Source organism: Bubalus bubalis, chromosome 21 (assembly GCF_019923935.1).
Source record: "Bubalus bubalis isolate 160015118507 breed Murrah chromosome 21, NDDB_SH_1, whole genome shotgun sequence".
Lineage (NCBI taxonomy): Eukaryota > Metazoa > Chordata > Mammalia > Artiodactyla > Bovidae > Bubalus > Bubalus bubalis.
This window is the reverse complement of record NC_059177.1, coordinates 53,502,747-53,524,280: the sequence shown is the minus strand read 5'-3', so window position 1 is coordinate 53,524,280 and position 21,534 is coordinate 53,502,747. Positions and strand designations below refer to the sequence as shown.

Below are 21,534 nucleotides of genomic sequence, written 5' to 3'. Positions count from 1 at the left end.
GGGAACAGAAGGGGGACTAATGATGTAGTAACAAGTGTGGCAGTGTATTCAGACACTTTAAAAACTATTTTTAGTGTATGAAACTTATAAATACGGTACTTGAAACAACAGGAGGCCATCAACAGATGTTAGTTTCCTTCTCTCACTTTGAGAAAATGCAAACTAACTATGGGTGTGGAAGTCAGTTTCTAAACTTGGGGTGGGGGTGGGGTGGATCGTTTAAAACTTTCGTGAAAACTAGAGTTTGAGTCCTTCAGAGCAGAGGAAGGCCCCACCTTCTTGGGTCTGTGGGGGAAGTCCTTGTTTATTTATATTTTTTTGGTAATAAAGGAAATAGAGATGCAACCTTTGTCTGCTGCCCCCGCCTCTGGGGTCTGGACACGGGACTCCTCAGCTCTGGGACCTGGCAGGGAGAGGATTTGTCTGGCCAGTTGGGCACTTTTTAGAATGATCATCAAACTGACACCTGCTCATTATTAAGTCTGGGGAGGTTTAGGAGAGTATAAAGAAGCAAACAACTAGTGAATTCCTGCCTCACCCCCCACAGTCATTCAAATCCCATGTGCGTCTACCCAGAGACTCTCATTCTTGCACAGATTTCCTTTCCAGTCTTTTTTCTTTAAATTTCTTCATTACATAACTGAATCTTACTTTTTTTTTTCCTTTTCACATTATTACATGAGTTTTATTTGAAAGTTAAGAAGAAAGTATTGTTTCTCAGATTATGAATACATGATTCTAGAAAAATTTTAAATGTGTGAAGCAGAAGGTGAAATTTCTCTTATACCATCTTCTACTGTATTTAATTTTGGGGGCTCCAAAATCACTGCAGATGGTGATTGCAGCCATGAAATTAAAAGACGCACTTACTCCTTGGAAGGAAAGTTATGACCAACCTAGATGGCATATTCAAAAGCAGAGACATTACTTTGCCAACAAAGGTCCGTCTAGTCAAGGCTATGGTTTTTCCAGTGGTCATGTATGGATGTGAGAGTTGGACTGTGAAGAAAGCTGAGCACCGAAGAATTGATGCCTTTGAACTGTGGTGTTGGAGCAGACTCTTCAGTCCCTTGGACTGTAAGGAGGTCCAACCAGTCCATTCTAAAGGAGATCAGTTCTGGGTGTTCATTGGAAGGACTGATGCTGCAGCTGGAACTCCAATACTTTGGGCACCTCATGCGAAGAGTTGACTCATTGGAAAAGACCCTGATGCTGGGAGGGATTGGGGGCAGGAGGAGAAGGGGACGACAGAGGATGAGATGGCTGGATGGTATCACCGACTCGATGGACATGAGTTTGGGTGAACTCCGGCAGTTGGTGATGGACAGGGAGGCCTGGCGTGCTGTGATTCATGGGGTTGCAAAGAGTCGGACACGACTGAGCGACTGAACTGAACTGTATTTAATAATAGAAAAATGTTGTAAATATTGAAAAGTATAAAGTGGTAAGTGAAATTTCCCTGAATAAGCCTGTCAGTGCTATATAACATTAGATAAGTTTTTGAAAGAAAAATATAAACTGGAAAGTGAAATTTTCCTGTAGTACTATTGACCAGTGCTAAAACGATTAGTTTTAGTGTGCAGCCTTCCATTTTTAACATCAGTGGTGTGTGTGTGGTATAGGTTACCAAAATGGAATTGTGCTGTAAACGCAGGTGCAGGTATCTGGCTTGTGTTTGTCCCTTACTAACATAATTTGAGTACCCTCCTATAGTAAAGCATTTTCTCATACCACTGAAACACTTATTTGAAGGGTGTTTTAAGTGGCTACATGTAACATTTACATGTACTCTGCTTTATGTGATCATTTCCTCTAAGGCTGCCAGTTTGGATCCAAGTAAACATTTATTCATATTTCTGATTCATTCCCTAAGCTAAGTCCCAGACAGCCCCACTGAGTCAGAGATAAATAATTTTAAGAGTTTCCTCTCCAGGGTGAGCTTATCATTTTACACTCTTCTCTGTAGCTTACAGAAATATGCACTGATGGCCATCACAAACAAATGTGATTATTTAAAAAATTCTTTGTTATCATATGTGAAAAAGCTCTCATTTATCTTTCTTAGACTGCTACAGGGTTTGAGTTTGGCGTGTGTGATCCTTTTCCTCTGTGATTTTTGGAAGAGAGGTGATCTACCATCTGTTAAATCAAAAAGCTAATTCCTGCCGAGATTCCTTAGAATGTCCCTGATCCCATTCCAAGAGAAGAGCTGTGTGTTCTCCACACCTTGGCTCAGAAGCTTTCTCTCTGGGAAGTCCTGTGCGTTTCCAGGCAGCCTCCGGGCTCCCTCTAGTGACCTCCTTAGCAGCTGCAGCCTTGCTTCCTTGGCTCTCATCTGCACTGGTTCATCCTGGTTGGGACACCCCAGAGCAGAGCAAGGGCGCCACAGACTTGCAGCCAGACGGTGTGTGTGGCGGGGGGACTGTTTTCCTGCATGTCTGGGCAGCTCCTTTTAACGGTGGGCTCTTTGTGTCCTTGTCGGCTTGGCTGTAGGGAAGCAGCCCATTAGCTGTCACCCTGAGCCTGGTCGGGGCACAAGGTGGAAAAGACACTCTTATTAGTTCTCACTTTCCTTTCTGAAACTCTGGGTCCTCTGGAATCTTTTTATGGAGGGGGAGAATTGTAAGTCAGTAACATTGTTAAATTAAACTTCTGTGGATGTCAGAGGATTCTGTTATAGGGACCCTGAAATCATTGAGCTGTAGGTACTCATTCTTTTTAGTCTAGTTTAGTTGGGAAATGCTTGTGAAGGTTCTATAATGAGAACCTCCTAGAACAACTCTGAGGGGAGGACAGAAGGAAAGTTTGGAGAGCTAAAGACTTCTAACATACGCTCCATTGCCCTTCACACTCTCTCACTCCATTAAGGTTTGTTGTTCAGGCAATAAAAGTAATATACGTAGTGATTGCAGGGGGGAAAAAAAACTAATAAAAATCACCATTTCCTTTACTCAGAGGTGACTATTGACATTCGGTTTACATGTATGTATGAGCATACACTTATTTTTGCAGTCATATAAAGTGTGCATGTTTATCTGATCTAGGTATACAAACACACACACAATTGTCTTTTTCTCAGGATTATTGATGTTCTTTATGCGTTTTAGATACTAATGCTATGTTGTAGCCATCTTCTCATCCTTGACTTGCTTTCCTTCTATTCAATTTATTGCTCTCGGTTAGATGATTACCACAGAACTGGAAAAGGTCAGTTTTCATTCCAATCCCAAAGAAAGGTAATACCAAAGAATGCTCAAACTACCGCACAGTTGCACTCATCTCACATGCTAGTAAAGTAATGCTCAAAGTTCTCCAAGCCAGGCTTCAGCGATACGTGAACCATAAACTTCCAGATGTTCAAGCTGGTTTTAGAAAAGGCAGAAGAACCAGAGATCAAATTGCCAACATCCGCTGGATCAGCGAAAAAGCAAGAGAGTTCCAGAAAAAACATCTATTTCTGCTTTATTGACTATGCCAAAGACTTTGACTGTGTGGATCACAATAAACTGTGGAAAATTCTGAAAGAGATGGGAATACCGGACCACCTGATCTGCCTCTTGAGAAATCTGTATGCAGGTCAGGAAGCAACAGTTAGAACTGAACGTGGAACAACAGACTGGTTCCAAATAGGAAAAGGAGTACATCAAGGCTGTAAATTGTCACCCTGCTTATTAAACTTCTACGCAGAGTACATCATGAGAAACGCTGGGCTGGAGGAAGCACAAGCTGGAATGAAGATTGCTAGGAGAAATATCAATAACCTCAGATATGCTGATGACACCACCCTTATGGCAGAAAGTGAAGAACTAAAGAGCCTCTTGATGAAAGTGAAAGAGGAGAATGAAAAAGTTGGCTTAAAGCTCAACATTCAGAAAACGAAGATCATGGCATCCAGTCCCATCACTTCATGGCAAATAGATGGGGAAACAGTGGACACAGTGGCTGACTTTATTTTTCTGGGCTCCAAAATCACTGTAAATGGTGACTGCAGCCATGAAATTAAAAGACGCTTGCTCCTTAGAAGGAAAGTTATGACCAACCTAGACAGCATATTCAAAGCAGAGACATTACTTTGCCAACAAAGGTCCGTCTAGTCAAGGCTATGGTTTTTCCAGTGGTCAGGTATGGATGTGGGAGTTGGACTATAAAGAAAGCTGAGCGCCGAAGAATTGATGCTTTTGAACTGTGGTGTTGAAGACTCTTGAGAGTCCCTTGGACTGCAAGGAGGTCCAACCAGTCCATCCTAAAGGAGATCAGTCCTGGGTATTCATTGGAGGGACTGATGTTGAAGCTGAAACTCCAATACTTTGGCCACCTGATGCGAAGAGCTGACTCATTTGAAAAGACCCGGATGCTGGGAAAGATTGAGGGCAAGAGGAGAAGGGGATGACAGAGGATGAGATGGTTGGATGGCATCATCAAGTCAATGGACATGGGTTTGGGTGGACTCTGGGAGTTGGTGATGGACGGGGAGGCCTGGCGTGCTGCAGTTCATGGGGTCGCACAGAGTCGGACATGACTAAGCGACTGAACTGAACTGAACTGAGATGATTACCAAGCCCGCTTATCCCAAGTCTGAATTAAAATTACAGTTACATCCTCAGGGAATGTAGCACATGCTCAGAGCATTAACCTGTTCTAGAGGAACCAATCAGAGGGTTGGGGCGACAGTGAGATAACAGTGAATCTGGCAGCAGCTAACACCACACAAAGGGTCTGATGAGGCCAGGATAGGGTCAGGGCCTTCCCTAGGAGCTTACTATGAAAGTGAAAGTCACTCAGTCGTGTCTGACTCTCTGTGACCCGTCCATGGGATTCTCCAGGCCAGAATACTGGAGTGGAATAGCTGTTCCCTTCTCCAGGGGATCTTCCCAACCCAGGGATCAAACCCAGGTCTCTCACATCGCAGGTGGATTCTTTACCAGCTGAGCCACCAGAGAAGTCCAAGAATACTGGAGTGGGTAGCCTATCCCTTCTTCAGGGGATCTTCCCACGCCAGGAATCGAACCGAGGTCTCCTGCATTGCAGGCGGATTCTTTACCAACTGAGCTACTTAGGGAAGCCCATTTCTAGTGGAAGGTCACTGGATGGAAATCCTTACCTCGCCAAAGTCAAAGACAGTCGCCTGTATTTTCTAACACAGTGGCTTTTGTGTTTCACAGAAAGCCTGAGGTCTTTAGTCTGTCTGGAGGTTTGCCTTTATAGTTTATTTTCCCTTTTGTGGTGCTTCCCCTGTGTTGATGCTTTCAGAGTCCTCTCTGAGCTCTGAGAGTCCTCATCAGCACCCTCTCCCCAGTTAGCTTGCGCTGTTTGCCTGCTCCGGGGTGTCACAGGTGAGGACACCCACTGTATGGGGGGATTTCTGTGTGTCTCAACCACTGTTAGTGTTTTTGACATTGGTGATTTTGGTTTCAGGTGAACTAGGCCTAAGGGTCTTGATTCCACTAGTGTTTAGAAATTATTCAGTTTCTGAAGCTTCCATGGAGTCTACTGGGTGTGTTTTGTGTGTGGCCCTGGAAATATTCTTAGATCTGGGGTTGCTGCTTCAGGGTCCCCCACCAAGATGTTCCCATTTACCTTGAACAGGTGTTTTTTTTTTTTTTTTTCCAAAAGGGATCTCAGGAGTTGATAAACAGTACACTTCTTGTCAGCATCCTAGCTCTCTGGAACTAAAGTTACATCTGAGCAGTCCGGGTGTCTTGAATTTTTCCCACTCCCGCCCACCCCATTGAGATCCAGAGAAAACAGGAAACTTCGTCATCTTTTCAGCAGCGTGCGTTTTCTGTCGTTCAGATGAGAAAAGACGTGGAAGTAAGGAAAATAAGAGCTGACCAGTTTATGGGACTTTCCTGACAGGCTGTCTCCAGCACGCCCTGGAGACCACCTCAGAGACGAGGGTCCCCAGCCCTGTGGGAAACGGCAGCTTCACAGGAGACGGTAGCCTGGTCCCCGCATGCGGGCTCCACTGCCACCTTGTCACCCAGTGTCTCAGTGGCCTCTTTCTCAGCAGAGAGGAGGTGGCAGAAGTAGGTATAGGAGGATTCCTCAGTCGGCCTGCCGGGCGGCACCCATATCAGAGACCCTGTCTTCTGGCCCGAGTCTGCCTGTTACCAAGGGCCACGTCACCTTCCAGAAACCAGAACCTGTGACTAATGGTTGGCATTGTTTTCTGCATGATTATTTCTGCTTTACAAGCCCTTCTTGTCTCCTTTTCCAGTGCCTATGAACATTTTCTTCTTACCCTGCCTTTGTGCTTTCTCCTTAGGCCGGAAGCTGAGAGGAAAAGCCTTTTATTTCGTCAACGGCAAAGTGTTCTGCGAGGAAGACTTCCTGGTGAGTCTGTCACCCAAGCAGGCCTGGCAGAAGGTGGTTTAACTCCGTGGCGCCCCCCAGCGCCCCCTGGAGGCCACGCCGCTGGAGAAAGGGGTCCAGTCGTTTCTTTTGCGGCAGCAGGAGTGGCCCACGTTCCCAGGAAAATGACAAGCCGCACAGCTCTGTGCTTTTCAGGGACTTCACGGTCACTCAGCCTGACTTCTTGTGCCTTGCCCATCTCACCCAGCTCTTAATTGTATTTATTTATGGCTGCACTGGGTCCTCCCTGCTTCTCATTGCGCTGGCCTCTCTTGTTGAGGAGCGCAGGCTCTAGGAATGTGGGCTTCAGTAGTTGTGGCTCCCAGGCTTAGCTGCCCTGCAGCATGTGGGGTCTTCCTGGATCAGGGATGGAATCCGCACCTCCTACATGGGCAAGGAGGCTCCTCAACACCAAGCCACCAGGGAAGCCCCTCCACCCTGCTCTTAACTCTCTCTCTGGGATCCCGGTCCCCTTTATGTCTCATTCTGCCTCTCCCACTCGCTGAAAAGTCCATCCATGTGTCAGAGAGTCCCAGAGCTGAACTCCAGCCCTGTGGGCACCTCTGAGGCCAGCTGCTCACGGTCTCCCTGCCCACTGGGCAGGCCCAGGGTTGGCCCCCAGCCCTCCCACTCCCTTGAGAGTCACCTAAAGCCAAAAAACAGCCTTGCCTGGGACCTCGACTCTCAGAACAGGGCCCTAGGTTCCTCCTGCCCCCCGCCTCCTTCCTCTTCCTCCTAGAGCGCGGCCAGGCACTGGTGCCACCGTGTCGCCCCCCAGGCGCCTGTGGCTCCGCGGCCTGCACCCTGCTGCACGGCCACGTCGCCCAGGCCTGGCGCCAGGGTTCGGCGCATGCGCGGAAGCTCCCTGCGGTCCGGGCGGCCTCCCTCGCAGCCTTGCGTCTCACTCACTGTGGGGCTTGCGGTTCTCTGCACGCCCACGTCCCGCCCTGTGTGCTGGAGTCTGCACTGGGTCCGCTGCCAGGAATGCCTTCCCTGCTTGTTTGCCCAGATCCTCCGACAGCCTGCATGTTCCCTGGCCTCAAAGTGGGTCCCCCTCCTCTGTGCTGCTGCCCTTGGCCTTTTCTGGCCAGCGGTTAGCGCACTGCCTGTCCATTTACAAGTCTCCCCTGACTTGACTGAAAGTTCCTAGGGAGGGGGGAACACGATGTTTCACCTTCTCATCTTTAGACCCTAACACAGCGCCAGGCAAGGAGCCATGCCCGGTCAGTAGGATGACCAGTGTGTGACCCAGAGATGGCTCTGGACCAGCTTCTTCATGGATGTGTGGGTTGATTCATGATGACTCATGTTTGCCAGTAACAGGCAAGCAAACCCAAGGAAACTGATTCCTGCATGCCTTCGGGAGGTCATTTCCTCCCATGTGTTCACTTTAGTCACTGGTGCTGTGTATGTGATAGTCAGATGGTGGCGCCATACCTGAGTTGACTGTCTCCCAGCTTCAAATCTGCTGGGCTGAGTGCCTGTCCTGCTCCTAGAGTCTCATGGGCTCTGGATGGGTCATCTGCCCATGCCTGGGCAAAGTGATGGGTGCTGGAGTCATGCAAGGCTCTGAGGAGCCAAAGCAAAAACAATACCCAGCTGTGGATGTGACTGGTAATAGAAGCAAGGTCCGATGCTGTAAAGAGCAATATTGCATAGGAACCTTGAATGTCAGGTCCATGAATCAAGGCAAATTGGAAATGGTCAAACAGATGGCAAGAGTGAATGGTGACATTCTAGGAATCAGCGAACTGAAATGGACTGGAATGGGCGAATTTAACTCAGATGACCATTATATCTACTACTGTGGGCAGGAATCCCTCAGAAGAAATGGAGTGGCCATCATGGTCAACAAAAGAGTCCGAAATGCAGTACTTGGATGCAATCTCAAAAATGACAGAATAATCTCTGTTCGTTTCCAAGGCAAACCATTCAATATCACAGTAATCCAAGTCTATGCCCCAACCAGTAACGCTGAAGAAGCTGAAGTTGAATGGTTCTATGAAGACCTACAAGACCTTTTAGAACTAATACCCAAAAAAGATGTCCTTTTCATTATAGGGGACTAGAATGCAAAAGTAGGAAGTCAAGAAACACCTGGAGTAACAGGCAAATTTGGCCTTGAAATACGCAATGAAGCAGGGCAAAGACTAATAGAGTTTTGCCAAGAAAATGCATTGGTCATAACAAACACCCTCTTCCAACAACACAAGAGAAGACTCTATACATGGACATCACCAGATGGTCAACACCAAAATCAGATTGATTATATTCTTTGCAGCCAAAGATGGAGAAGCTCTATACAATCAGCAAAAACAAGACCAGGAGCTGACTGTGGCTCAGACCATGAACTGCTTATTTCCAAATTCAGACTTAAATTGAAGAAAGTAGGGAAAACCACTAGACCATTCAGGTATGGCCTAAATCAAATCCCTTATGATTATACAGTGGAAGTGAGAAATAGATTTAAGGGCCTAGATCTGATAGAGTGCCTGATGAACTATGGACTGAGGTCCGTGACATTGTACAGGAGACAGGGATCAAGACCATTCCCATAGAAAAGAAATGCAAAAAAGCAAAATGGCTGTCTGAGGAGGCCTTACAAATAGCTGTGAAAAGAAGAGAAGCGAAAAGCAAAGGAGAAAAGGAAAGATATAAACATCTGAATGCAGAGTTCCAAAGAACAGCAAGAAGAGATAAGAAAGCCTTCTTCAGCCATCAATGCAAAGAAATAGAGGAAAACAACAGAATGGGAAAGACTAGGGATCTCTTCAAGAAAATCAGAGATACCAAAGGAACATTTCATGCAAAGATGAGCTCGATATAGGACAGAAATGGTATGGACCTAATAGAAGCAGAAGATATTAAGAAGAGGTGGCAAGAATACACAGAAGAACTGTACAAAAAAGATCTTCACGACCCAGATAATCACAATGGTGTGATCACTGACCTAGAGCCAGACATCCTGGAATGTGAAGTCAAGTGGACCTTAGAAAGCATCACTACGAACAAAGCTAGTGGAGGTGATGGAATTCCAGTTGAACTATTCCAAATCCTGAAAGATGATGCTGTGAAAGTGCTGCACTCAATATGCCAGCAAATTTGGAAAACTCAGCAGTGGCCACAGGACTGGAAAAGGGCAGTTTTCACTCCAATCCCAAAGAAAGGCAATGCCAAAGAATGCTCAAACTACTGCACAATTGCACTCATCTCACACACTAGTAAAGTAATGCTCAAAATTCTCCAAGCCAGGCTTCAGCAATATGTGAACCGTGAACTTCCTGATGTTCAAGCTGGTTTTAGAAAAGGCAGAGGAACCAGAGATCAAATTGCCAACATCCGCTGGATCATCGAAAAAGCAAGAGAGTTCTAGAAAAACATCTATTTCTGCTTTGTTGACTATGCCAAAGCCTTTGAGTGTGTGGATCACAATAAACTGTGGAAAATTCTTCAAGAGATGGGAATACCAGACCACCTGATCTGCCTCTTGAGAAATTTGTATGCAGGTCAGGAAGCAACAGTTAGAACTGAACGTGGAACAACAGACTGGTTCCAAATAGGAAAAGGAGTTCGTCAAGGCTGTATATTGTCACCCTGTTTATTTAACTTCTATGCAGAGTACATCATGAGAAACGCTGGGCTGGAAGAAATACAAGCTGGAATGAAGATTGCCAGGAGAAATATCAATAACCTCAGATATGCTGATGACACCACCCTTATGGCAGAAAGTGAAGAGGAACTCAAAAGCCTCTTGATGAAAGTGAAAGTGGAGAGTGAAAAAGTTGGCTTAAAGCTCAACATTCAGAAAATGAAGATCATGGCATCCGGTCCCACCACTTCATGGGAAATAGATGGGGAAACAGTGGAAACAGTGTCAGACTTTATTTTTCTGGGCTCCAAAATCACTGCAGATGGTGACTGCAGCCATGAAATTAAAAGACGCTTGCTCCTTGGAAGGAAAGTTATGACCAACCTAGACAGCATATTCAAAAGCAGAGACAATACTTTGCCAACAAAGGTCCGTATAGTCAAAGCTATGGTTTTTCCTGTGGTTATGTATGGATGTGAGAGTTGGACTGTGAAGAAGGCTGAATGCCGAAGAATTGATGCTTTTGAACTGTGGTGTTGGAGAAGACTCTTGAGAGTCCCTTGGACTGCAAGGAGATCCAACCAGTCCATTCTGAAGGAGATCAGCCCTGGGATTTCTTTGGAAGGAATGATGCTAAAGCTGAAACTCCAGTACTTTGGCCACGTCATGCGAAGAGTTGACTCATTGGAAAAGACTCTGATGCTGGGAAGGATTGGGGGCAGGAGGAGAAGGGGATGACAGAGGATGAGATGGCTGGATGGCATCACTGACTCGATGGATGTGAGTTGGTGATGGACAGGGAGGCCTGGCGTGCTGCGATTCATGGGGTCACAAAGAGGTGGACACGACTGAGCGACTAATCTGATCTAATCTGATCTTGCCTCAGGACCTAGCATGGGGGGCCAGCCCCACAGAAATCACAGGACCACAGGGTGACCGAGCAAGGCTGGACCTCAAGCAAAAATAAAGAACTTCTCTGATCCGGGAGGATCCCACATAGCACAGGGCAAATAAGCCCGTGCACCACAACCAAGCCAGTGCTCTAGGGCCCGGGAGCTACAGCTGCTATGCCCGTGCGCCTCAACTGCTGACGCCCACATGCCTAGAGCCCATGCCTCACAGTAAGAGAAGTAACTGCAGTGAGACGCCCGTGCACTGCAGCTAGAGAGTAGCCCCTGCTTGCTGCAACTAGAGAAAGCCCACATGCAGAAAGGAAGACCCAACACAGCCAAAAATAAAAATTAAATTAAAAAATAAAGAACTGTTAGCCCTAAAATCAGGAGGAAGTGCTGGGCAGCAAACCCCTGTGCTGTGTGGTGTAGGGCTCCAGAAAAGTTCCCTTTTCTTTTCCACCTTCCTTTCTATTATGTTTCCCTTGTTAAGCTGTATTTGCAATATCTAAGCTTCTAGTATCTTCCAGTGTGTAGTATTTAGTCTGTTTTCTGAGGTGAGTTCCTCATTTCTTTCCAGATTCCAGCTCTGTGTGTGTGTGTATGTGTGTTTTGGTAAGATAAGGTAAATCATATTTATCTAGTTTCTTTGAAGCTGATTGTAAAAGGCATTGGCTTTTTAAAAAAATTATTTATTTTTAATTGATGGATAATTGCTTTACAATATTGGTTTGATTTCTGCCATATGTCGACATGGATTAGTTATAGGTGTACATATGTCCCGTCTCTCTTGAACCTCCCTCCCACCTCCCACCCTTTCCCACCCCTCTAAGTTATTACAGAACCCCAGTTTGAGTTCCCTGAGCCATACAGCAAATTTCCATTGGCTATCTATTTTACCTATGGTAGTATGTATGCTTCCATCAAGGCATTCATTGGCTTTTTAACCAGACCCAGACTTGAATTTGAATCCCATCCTCACCCGTGATAGGCTATGTGACCGTGAGAAAGTAACTTTACCTCTCTGAGCTTTGCTTTGTCTCCATTTGAGAAACAGTGTAATATATACCTTGCAGAATTGTTTTGAAAATTTAGAGCAATGGTCTCAAACTTGAGCATGCATCAGAATTCCCTGAAGGGCTTGCAAAAACCCAGATTGCCTCTACCCCTCATCCCCTGCCCCTAGTTTCCAATTGTCCAATTCAGTAGGTCAGGGATGGAGCCTAAGAATTTGCACTCTGACAAGTTCTCAGGTGATGCCAGGGAACGTGTCTTGAGAACTACTGGATTAGAGGCTGATGCCTCTCTGCACAGCCTCTTTTGCAGAGCCTGGCCTGTCATGGATGCCTGGGTGCAGCTGTTGAGAGATGAGCGGTATCAGCGTTTGTAAATGGCTCTTGTGGCGGAGGGTATTCTGTAATTCACCACATTGTTGTCCACAGAGACTTGAGAGATTCCTGAATAGAGTGACACGTCTCTCGAAGACATTCTTTGTGATCCTCGAGGCTGGCGGGGAAGTAGCTAGATCCCTCTGCCCCGCCTGGGCTGAACTTTCTTTTCTCTTCTCTCTGCAGTACTCTGGTTTCCAGCAGTCCGCTGACAGGTGTTTTCTCTGTGGACATCTGATCATGGACATGGTGAGTAGGGTCAGGCGAACAAGGTAATATTGATAACGTGGTGGGCAGGGGAGGCATTGGCAGAAAAAAATAATAATTGAAAACAATGTTTCCTACCTCGATTTGTGATCATGGCTGGTTTTATTTTTATTTATTTATGGCTCTGCTGGGTCTTCGTCTCTGTGCAGGCTTCTCTCTAGTTGCAGCAAGTGGGGCCTTCTGTCTAGTTGCGGTGAACGGGCTTCTCAGTGCAGTGGCTTCTCTTGTTTCGGAGCAGGGGTTCTAGGTACGTGGGCTTCAGTAGTTGCAGCTCCTGGGCTTAGGTGCCCTGCAACATGTGGAGTCTTCCCCAGACCAGGGATCGGACCCGTGTCCCCTGCACTGGGAGGTGATTCTTAACCACTAGACCACCAGGGAAGTGTCCCTATGGCTGGTTTTATTTGAAGAAGACCCCATGCAGCTTGCTTGCTGTGGGAGCCCCACATTTGGCTTTTGCTGGAATTAGCATCCTTCACCATGCATTCCCTACAGGGTCATTTCTGAGGGTGCTCTCCTCTGGGCTGTTCACGTCAGGCTGGCCTCTCTGATTTTCTCTGATCTTTGTGGCATCCCAGGTGAGATGTCAAACGGATCGTGTTTTCACAGAGAAATCTTAGCTGCTTTGGCATCGGCTACAGAAAGTCAGATAAACACAGTTGCTTTTCCCCCATGTTCTTCCCAGCTTAATCATTTCCTAAGATGAGGGTTGGGGCCGCATCGTTAGTTCTGAGATAGAAGAACAGGGAGCGGGTTTTTATCCACTCCATTCCTCCCTCAGCCATGGCTCTCTGAGCTTGTCCTGAGTGGGGACAGGTCTTCCTTCCTGGCCTCCTCAGGTTGTGAAGTTTTTGAATACAGGGTTCTTATGCTGCGTCAGGGATCAAATTTGCCACCACTGGACATCGACCCTGTCAGATTTCTCTCATATATTGGTCAGAGAGAATCATTATATCCCATTCTTTTCATTGCAATAGTTAAATCCCTCTCTAAGCTGAGCCATTAATTCTGTTCTGGCGAAGGGAATTGCTAGTTGTATTTTTTTTCTTTTGCCATTTTTTTATTGAGAAGCAACCCAGAGGGCGCACGTCGTATGTACACAGCTGACTGAATGTTCATGTGTCTGTGTGCCTACTCACTCATTTGTGTCTTTGGAACCCCATGGACTGTAGCCCACCAGGCTCCTCTGTCCACGGGCTTTCCCAGGCAGGAATACTGGAATCGGGTGCCCTTTCTGTCTCCAGGGGATCTTCCCCACTCAGGGATCTAATAACCCCCGTCTCCTGCATCTTCCGCATTGTCAGGCGAGTTCTTTACCACTATACCTATGTGTCAACACCACACAGATCAAGATCTAGAACATTCCCCATATCCAGAAAGACCCTCTCCCATGAAGACACCCACCGTTCTGACCTCTGTGGCCCCAGACTCCTTTCACTGGTCCTGGAACGCCATACTGTGGAATCTTACAGTATAGACTCCCTTGATCTGCCTTTTCTCACTTAGAAAATATTTTGGAGATTCATCCATGTTGTTTCGTGTGTTGTAAGTTCACTTCTTCTCATCGCTAAGTAGAACTTCACTGTGTGGATATAGCGCTGTTTATTTATCCATTCTCCTGCAGATGGAGATTTGGGTGTTTCCAGTTTGGGGCCATTTATGACTGAGCTGCCATGAACGCTCGTAGGCATGTCTTTGATGGATATAAGCTGGTTTTATGCTGACATGTAGAAAACAGAACCAGAGCAGAGGAGACCCCACTGCACTCCGGGCTCTGACAGAGCACAGTACAGCGTGGCCCCGTGAGCAGCGTCCTCATAAGTGGCTGAGGCCTCCCTTGGAATACCACCCTCCAGCCACCCCCTGGAGGAGGCAGGTGGAGCCTGCCCCACTCCCTCCTTCCCCAGGTCCCTGCCCGACTCCACAGGGCTCCTTTTCTCTAGCAGAATTTGCCCTTGATTTTAGAGCCCTTCCGACAAACCTACCATATATGAGGCCAACAGTGTCCAAATTTATGAATGGGACTGTACCCTATTCTTATTTGTCAATATACTAAGCCTTCTCTGGGTCCCAGGGTGTTTCACGTACCTATTGTTGTGTGTGTGTGCTCAGTCTCTCAGTTGTATCTGACTCTTTGCCACCCCGTGGACTGTAGGCCGCCGGGTTCCTCTGTCCATGGAATTGTCCAGGCTAGAATGCTGGAGTGGGTTGCCATTTCCAACTGCAGGGGATCTTCCCACCCAGGGGATTGAACCCACGTCCCCTGCATTAGCAGGTGGATTCTTTACCACTGAGCCACCTGGGAAGCCCTTAGCTATTGCTACGTGATCATTATTGATCGTGAGTCCATGGGTGAGGAATTAGGTCAAGGTTCGACAGGGCAGTTCTTCTGCTCCATGTGGCAATGGCTGGGGTCACTTACTCAGCTGTGTTCAGCTGGTACACAAGGTTGACCTCTCACCCTCCAGGCTTCTCTCCCTGTGGCCACTAATCTTACCCAATAGTCTAGCCTGGACTTCCTTTCAACAAGAGAGAGGAAGTGGAAGCTACCAGTCTTTTTTCATCATTGACTTAAAAAAATCTCAGAACATCATTTCTTTCTCATTCTTCTTTTTTTTTTGGCTATGCTGAGGGACACATGGGATCTTAGTTCCTTGACCAGGGATCAAACTTGTGCCCCCGGAATTGATAGCTTGGAGCCTTAACCACTGAACTGTCAGGGAAGTCCCCCTTCCTCATTCTGTTGATCAAAGAAAGTTACAAAGCCACTCCCAGCCTATGCATACAGGAAGGAAATGAACTGAGTTTGGAGACCTTCTCTACCCTGTGGGATAAAGCCAAGTCACCCCTGGATTCTTATAGGTCTGCTCTCAGACTTGAAAACTTTCAGCCAATGTCTGTCTGATAGTGACACTCAGTTTTAATAATAGAACTCAGAACTGCCACTAAGAATCACAACAATATAGAGAAAGATTCCTTCAGTTACCATTCCTTCAGTTACACGTCAGTTGTCCAGCTTGTGATGTAAATTGTCTGTCTCTGCTCCATCTTTGTTCATTGAGGGAAATACTCTGGGCTTGGAGGTTGGAACTGGGCATTTCCCACCTGAAAAAAAATTATTATAGCTAGTCAGAATGCAGCAAAATGGCATCATTACCCTATCGTACTTCTGGCACAGTGTGGGTTAAATTAATTTAAGGGTCTGTTTCTGCCACGACAGCATTAGTCTGGGGACAAAATGCGTTCCAAGGTCCAGATTGCCAAGGAGTCTCTGAAGCCCGGCCGCTTTGGCAGCTTGAGGAGCCTGGGAGGTTAATGAAATCCCAGAGGGAATGAGGACGCTTGAAAGCTGAGCTTTTCGAGGAGAGCTGGACTAGCACTATGTCCTCCTGGTGCCCCCCGGACTGCAAGCTGTGAGGCGTGGCGTTGGCCTCTGCAGGCAGCGTCGGGCGCCGGAAGGGGCCAGGACACAGCACAGCTTTCCCACGGAACTCACGACCCTCTGCCGAGGTTCTGTTCAGTTCCAAGTCCCCTTCTTCTGCCTGGTGGGAGGCTTTCTGTGTGGTGCTACTTGGGGGTGCTCATGACTGCTTTGTACGTTCCTCGCCAGCGGGCATTTTGCTGCCGGCTCACTGGCGTGGATTCCACGCTTGTGTTGTTTGTGCTGAGTGTCATCGTGCAGGTAATCCCAGAAACGAATCTGCTGCTGAATTATTGGAGGTACTTTGAGCTGCAAATCACAGAAACTCAGCTCAAGTTTGAGAAACTGTCGCCTGTGTCAGAATCACTATATTAAAACACCCATTGCTGGGGCAGGGCCCAAGAAAGTGCATTTTAATTAAGTTCCCAAAGGATGTTGATGTTGCAGGTCCAGAGGCAAAACTTTGAGAACCACTGAACTTAACAGGAAAAATGTCTTATCTCACCTAAGAGACTGGGGGGGTAGGCAGTTTGGTGGAGAGTTAATTTGGTGACTCACCTCCATCACTGAGGATGTTCATTTCTCTCCCACCTTCCGCATCTAGGCTCTGTCCTGGTTTCAGGATGGCCTCTAACAGTCCCAGGTATCAGCCACATCCAGATCAAATGAAGCGTAGAGGAAGAAGGTGCCGGGGCTTTCTCCTGGCTGTGTTTAAAAGCAGCAGTAACAGAGAGGCTTTCCTTACACTTGGTCTTCCCTGGTGGCTCAGATGGTAAAGCGTCTGCCTGCAATGTGGGAGACCTGGGTTTGATCCCTGGGTTGGGAAGATCCCCTGGAGAAGGAAATGGCAACCCACTCCACTACTCTTGCCTGGAGAATCCCATGGACGGAGGAGCCTGGTGGGCTACAGTCCATGGGGTCACAAAGAGTCGGACACGGCTTCACTTTCACTTTACTTACACTTGGATTTGCGATAAGTCACGGCTTCTGGATTATAACGGCTGCAGAGACAAAGCTGCTTAGAAGGAGCACCCAGGAGGGAGAAGTTAAGAGGTTTTTTTCCTGAGCTCTGCTGTTTCCTGATGGAGTTAACTTTTGTCTTTCCGTGTATTTGCTGCTTTCCAAATCTGGGGTGGGTCTTTTCATGGCCTTGCTTTGCATCACTTTGTACAGAGAATCATGGTTTTGATAGAGAACCCTCCCTCCTGGAGGTTTACAGGTGCTGGAGCAGGACCCTGTTTGGTTTCTTCCTGCTTACACCTGTAACTCGGTTAGCCTTTCCTGCCTCATCATCTTTTTTTTTTTTTAAGAATTGTTTTGATGTGGACCATTTTTAAGTCTTTATGAAATTTGTTACAATATGGCTTCCGTTTTATGTTTTGTGTTTGGTTTTCTGGCCTGAAGGCATGTGGGATCCTAGCTCCCCAGCCAGGGATTGAACCCACATCCCTTGCATTGGAGAGCGACGTCTTAACCCCTGGACCGCCAGGGAAGTCTGTCATTATCTTTTGACCTGGTCCAAGTGAAACTGGGATGAGACTGTTGTTCAGCTGCTGAGTCGTATCCTACTCTTTTCAACCCCATGGGCTGCAGCACACCAGCCTCCTCTGTCCTCCACTATCTCCCAGTGTTTGCTTAAATTTATGTCCATTGAATCGGGGGTGCTGTCTAACCATCTCATCCTTTGCCACCACCTTCTCCTTTTGCCTTCAATCTTTCCCAGCATCAGGGTCTTTTCCAATGAGTCAGTTCTTCCCTTCAGGTGGCCAAAGTATTGGAGCTTCAGCTTCAGCATCAGAAGGCTAATGAGTATTCAGGGTTGATTTCCTTTAGGATGGACTGGTTTGAGGGTGACAGTTTCCCATATGGTCCCTTGGTCTGATGTGTCTCTCCCTTCCTTCCCTATAATCCCTGCTGAGTCCTGGCCTCTTCCTTTTGCACACCCAGATCCTGCAGGCCCTGGGGAAGTCCTACCACCCCGGCTGCTTCCGCTGCGTCATCTGTAATGAGTGTTTGGACGGGGTGCCCTTCACTGTGGACTCGGAGAACAAGATCTACTGTGTCCGGGATTACCACAAGTAAGGAGGGACGGGGTGGGGAGAGCCGCTCGTGCCGGCCACGCTGGCTGCAGCCCTACAGACTGGAGGGTGGGGCCCGAGGAGGTGAGTCTGCAGGCTGTTTGAGCCGCTCTCCACGGTGCAGCCAACGTGCAGTGGTTTGGAGGGGTGCAGACCGCGTCTCAGGATCTGTGGATGCCGATGGGACAGGAACTGGCTAAAGAGTTATGTTTACTGGGAAAACAGGACCAAAAAAACCTATAGTCGGATTCCTGGCTAGGCCGCTGGAGGAGTCTGCCAAGCTCTGTGGCTCCAGCCTTACCAGACTTCAACAGGCACCGATTCAGGGCTGGCCTCCACACCCCCAGTTTGCCTGAGGCTTCACCAGGCACCATGAGGGGGCTAAACAGACAGTCTCCATCCCGAGTGGAGTGAGGGGGCCACGTGCGCTTGTTACCGCTGGGGAAAGCCCAAAGCAATAGTCCCAAGAATGTGCCAGGCCCGTCTTCATAAAGGGGTTCATGTGACGGGTGACGGGCGGGAGGCGGGGAGAGCCGACTGCGCTCTGCTTCTCCCCACAGGGTGTTGGCCCCCAAGTGTGCAGCCTGCGGCCTTCCCATCCTTCCTCCTGAGGTAAGATGCTTTCTCAGCTCTGCTCCTGGGGTTTTCCCAGACATAGCTCCCTGGGTCATTTACAAGATCTGTGTCCTGTTTTTGTGCTATGCTGTGCTAAGTCTCTTCAGTCATGTCTGACTCTTTGCGACCCCGTGGACTGTAGCCCACCAGGCTCCTCTGCTCATGGGGATTCTCCAGGCCAAAATACTGGATTGGGTTGCCATGCCCTTCCCCAGGGGATCTTTCCAACCCAGGGATCAAACCCAGATCTCCTGCATTGCAGGCAGATTCTTTACTGTTTGAGCCATCAGGAAAGCTGGTGTGGGTCCACCAAGAATACTGGAGTGGGTAGCCTATCCCTTCTCCGTGGGAACTTCCCGACCCAGGAATTGAGCCAGGGTCTCCTGCATTGCAGGTGGTTTCTTTATCAGCTGAGCTACCCGGGAAGCCCTGTTCTTATACCTGTTTAAAAATTCTAAAATCTCAGCTCTGAGACAGTGGTGTCCACACCAAGAAGCCTGTTTCTCATTAGCTGCCTTCCCGAGCCTGGTGCCCTTCTTATGCCCTATCTGTCCCTGTAATTGGGTCAATTTCTTTAAAAAAATTTTATCCTTTTTTTTTGCCGTACCACACAGCATGTGAGATCTTAATTCCCCAACTAGGGATCGAGCCCATGCCCCCTGCAGTGGACGTGTGGGGAAGTCCCTGCAAAATATTCTTTGACTCGATACTAGCTCCCAGATTAGACGACGAGAGATGAACAAGACCACATAGGTGGTCTTTTCACTGTTGACTCCAGCATTCCAGATGGTAGACCTACATCCCTCTCGCTTCCCCTCATCCCCTAATTGTGTCCTTTTTCCTGCCGCTGTTAGTATCCACGGCTGATTCCTGCTCTTCTCCTAAGGCCACTGTCTTGCTGCCCCGGGGCCCTCCCCCAGCCCCTGGCAGCAGAGCCCAGTGGCCTCCCAGCTAGCCTTGGGTTCTTGCTCTCTTTCGGTCTAGGGTTCAGATGAGACCATCCGCGTCGTGTCCATGGACAGAGACTATCACGTGGAATGTTACCACTGTGAGGTAGGCGGGCCCCTTCCTGCCCTAGAAGGCCCTCAGGACACATCGTAAAAGTCTGAGAAGGAAGCATCATGGGTTGATGGGGGCAAGATGCGGGCCAGGAGCTGTGTCCCAGGGCTGATGGAAGAAGTGGGGTGATTTGGTGGTGGGGTGGGGCAGAGGTTGCAAAAGATGCAGATGTTTGGGTATAACAGTCTTTTTACTATTTTCTCCACCTTTGTAACCACCGAGTCCTGAACTCGTCACGGCTCCTCTCCCTGAAGCTGCAGAGTTGAGGGAGGGGGTGGCGGGAAGTGTGGGTTTCAGATCCTTTTGGGGGCCCAGATTGTCAGGCTGGTGTGTCATTTGGGGGAATAGACTCCCTCCCCTTCAGCTTGTAGGTTTCTTCATCATGAAGAAACCCTCCCCACCTCGCTGCCATGCCACACTTGGAAACAGGCATGTCCCTGGTTGGTGTGAGGGCAGGCCCTCCCTGGGCAGGCTGGAGCTGCGTCTCTGCACCGTCGTTTTCTGCCCAGACAGAGTGAGGCAGCACCCTCTGCTGGTGTCTGGGTCTGTGTGTTGCCTTCATGTCACTCCTGCAATCTGTTTATTTTAATTATGAAAGTATGGTAAGACATTTACAGGAGACGTGGAAAATATAGATCAAAGTTACATATAGTTCCACTATATATTACAACTTTTAAGTAGATAAATCAAGACTTTTTAGTTGGAATTTCAGTATCAAACTCTCAAAAATTAAGAGAATGAATAGACAGGAAAGTAGAAAAATAGAGTAGACCTGAAAAGCACTATGAACCAATTCAACATAAGGTTTATACAATTTTCACGCAACAGCAGGATACAAGTTCAAGTTCCTACAGATTATAAACCAGGAGACACTGGAACACATCCAGGGACGTAAGACGAGGTGCCCAGCCTTCACGGTCTGCAGGGTTGAAGTCAGAAGCCGTGCAGGGCCTCTTTCAGTCTGCTTTTGTTTCCCCACCACTGCGTGTTTTTGCCTCACTCCAGGACTGCGGCCTGGAGCTCAATGATGAAGATGGCCACCGATGCTACCCCCTGGAGGACCACCTGTTCTGCCACTCCTGCCATGTCAAGAGGCTGGAGAAGGGCCCCTCACCTGCAGCCCTTCGCCAGCACCACTTCTAGCCAGAGCCTCCTGCAGACCTCACGGCCAGATGAGGAGCCAGGGATGCACCCTGAGAAGTCTGCCAGTTCATTCCAGACACCCCCGGGGTGGGATCGGGGCCGGGGGAGGCAGGGCAGGCAGGGGATTTCCTGAGTGTGTGCAGGGGGCGCCTTTGCTTTAACCAGGGAGGGGATCCCTGCCGGGCTGGGGCTGTGTATTTTCCAAGTGCCTTTCTCTGCTGCCACACCCTCATCAGATGACTCAGGAAGACGCCTCAGCAAGCACATGGCACGTGACAGATCTCATTGATGCGACTGAATGAACCCTCCTGTCCTTCCGGGAGGAGCTCATGCTTCAGAGGGAAAGACTTGCACTCAGCGTATGCTCTGAAGAGAGAGTTCAGCTGCCAGTGTGTTCAGTTCTTTCTCTCCACTTTGGGAAATACCTGCACCCAAACACCCCCTCCCAACCACACACACACAGACACACACCGCCTCCCAAACACACACACACCCTCCCAAACATGCACACAGACATACACCCCCCTCTCAAACACACACACACCCTCCCAACCACACACACACAGACACACACCCCCTCCCAAACACACACACCCCCTCCCAAACACACACACCCTCCCAAACACACACACCCTCCCAAACACACAAACACCCTCCCAAACACACACACAGAAATACACCCCCTCCCAACCACACACACACACTCACCCCCTCCCAAACACACACCCCCTCCCAA

At 48.2% G+C, this 21,534-nt stretch overlaps 1 protein-coding gene and 1 long non-coding RNA gene across 2 annotated transcripts in view; one reads left to right on the top strand and one right to left on the bottom strand.

Moving 5' to 3' along the window:
- The window catches only part of LIMD1 (LIM domain containing 1), a 75,459-nt gene extending 54,145 nt beyond the window's left edge, over positions 1-21,314 (top strand). Inside the window, exons 3-8 of the mRNA XM_006077501.4 lie at positions 6,266-6,333; positions 12,405-12,467; positions 17,851-17,981; positions 18,542-18,593; positions 19,581-19,649; positions 20,661-21,314. Coding sequence (XP_006077563.3) covers positions 6,266-6,333; positions 12,405-12,467; positions 17,851-17,981; positions 18,542-18,593; positions 19,581-19,649; positions 20,661-20,798 — 521 coding nt within the window. The 3' untranslated portion in view covers positions 20,799-21,314. The remainder of the gene's footprint in view (positions 1-6,265; positions 6,334-12,404; positions 12,468-17,850; positions 17,982-18,541; positions 18,594-19,580; positions 19,650-20,660) is intronic.
- LOC112581233 lies at positions 15,381-16,699 on the bottom strand. Its single transcript, XR_003105732.3, has 2 exons — positions 16,462-16,699; positions 15,381-15,587 (listed from the first exon to the last, which is right to left on the bottom strand). It is a non-coding gene; the product is annotated as an uncharacterized LOC112581233 (long non-coding RNA).
- Positions 21,315-21,534: the final 220 nt, after the last annotated feature.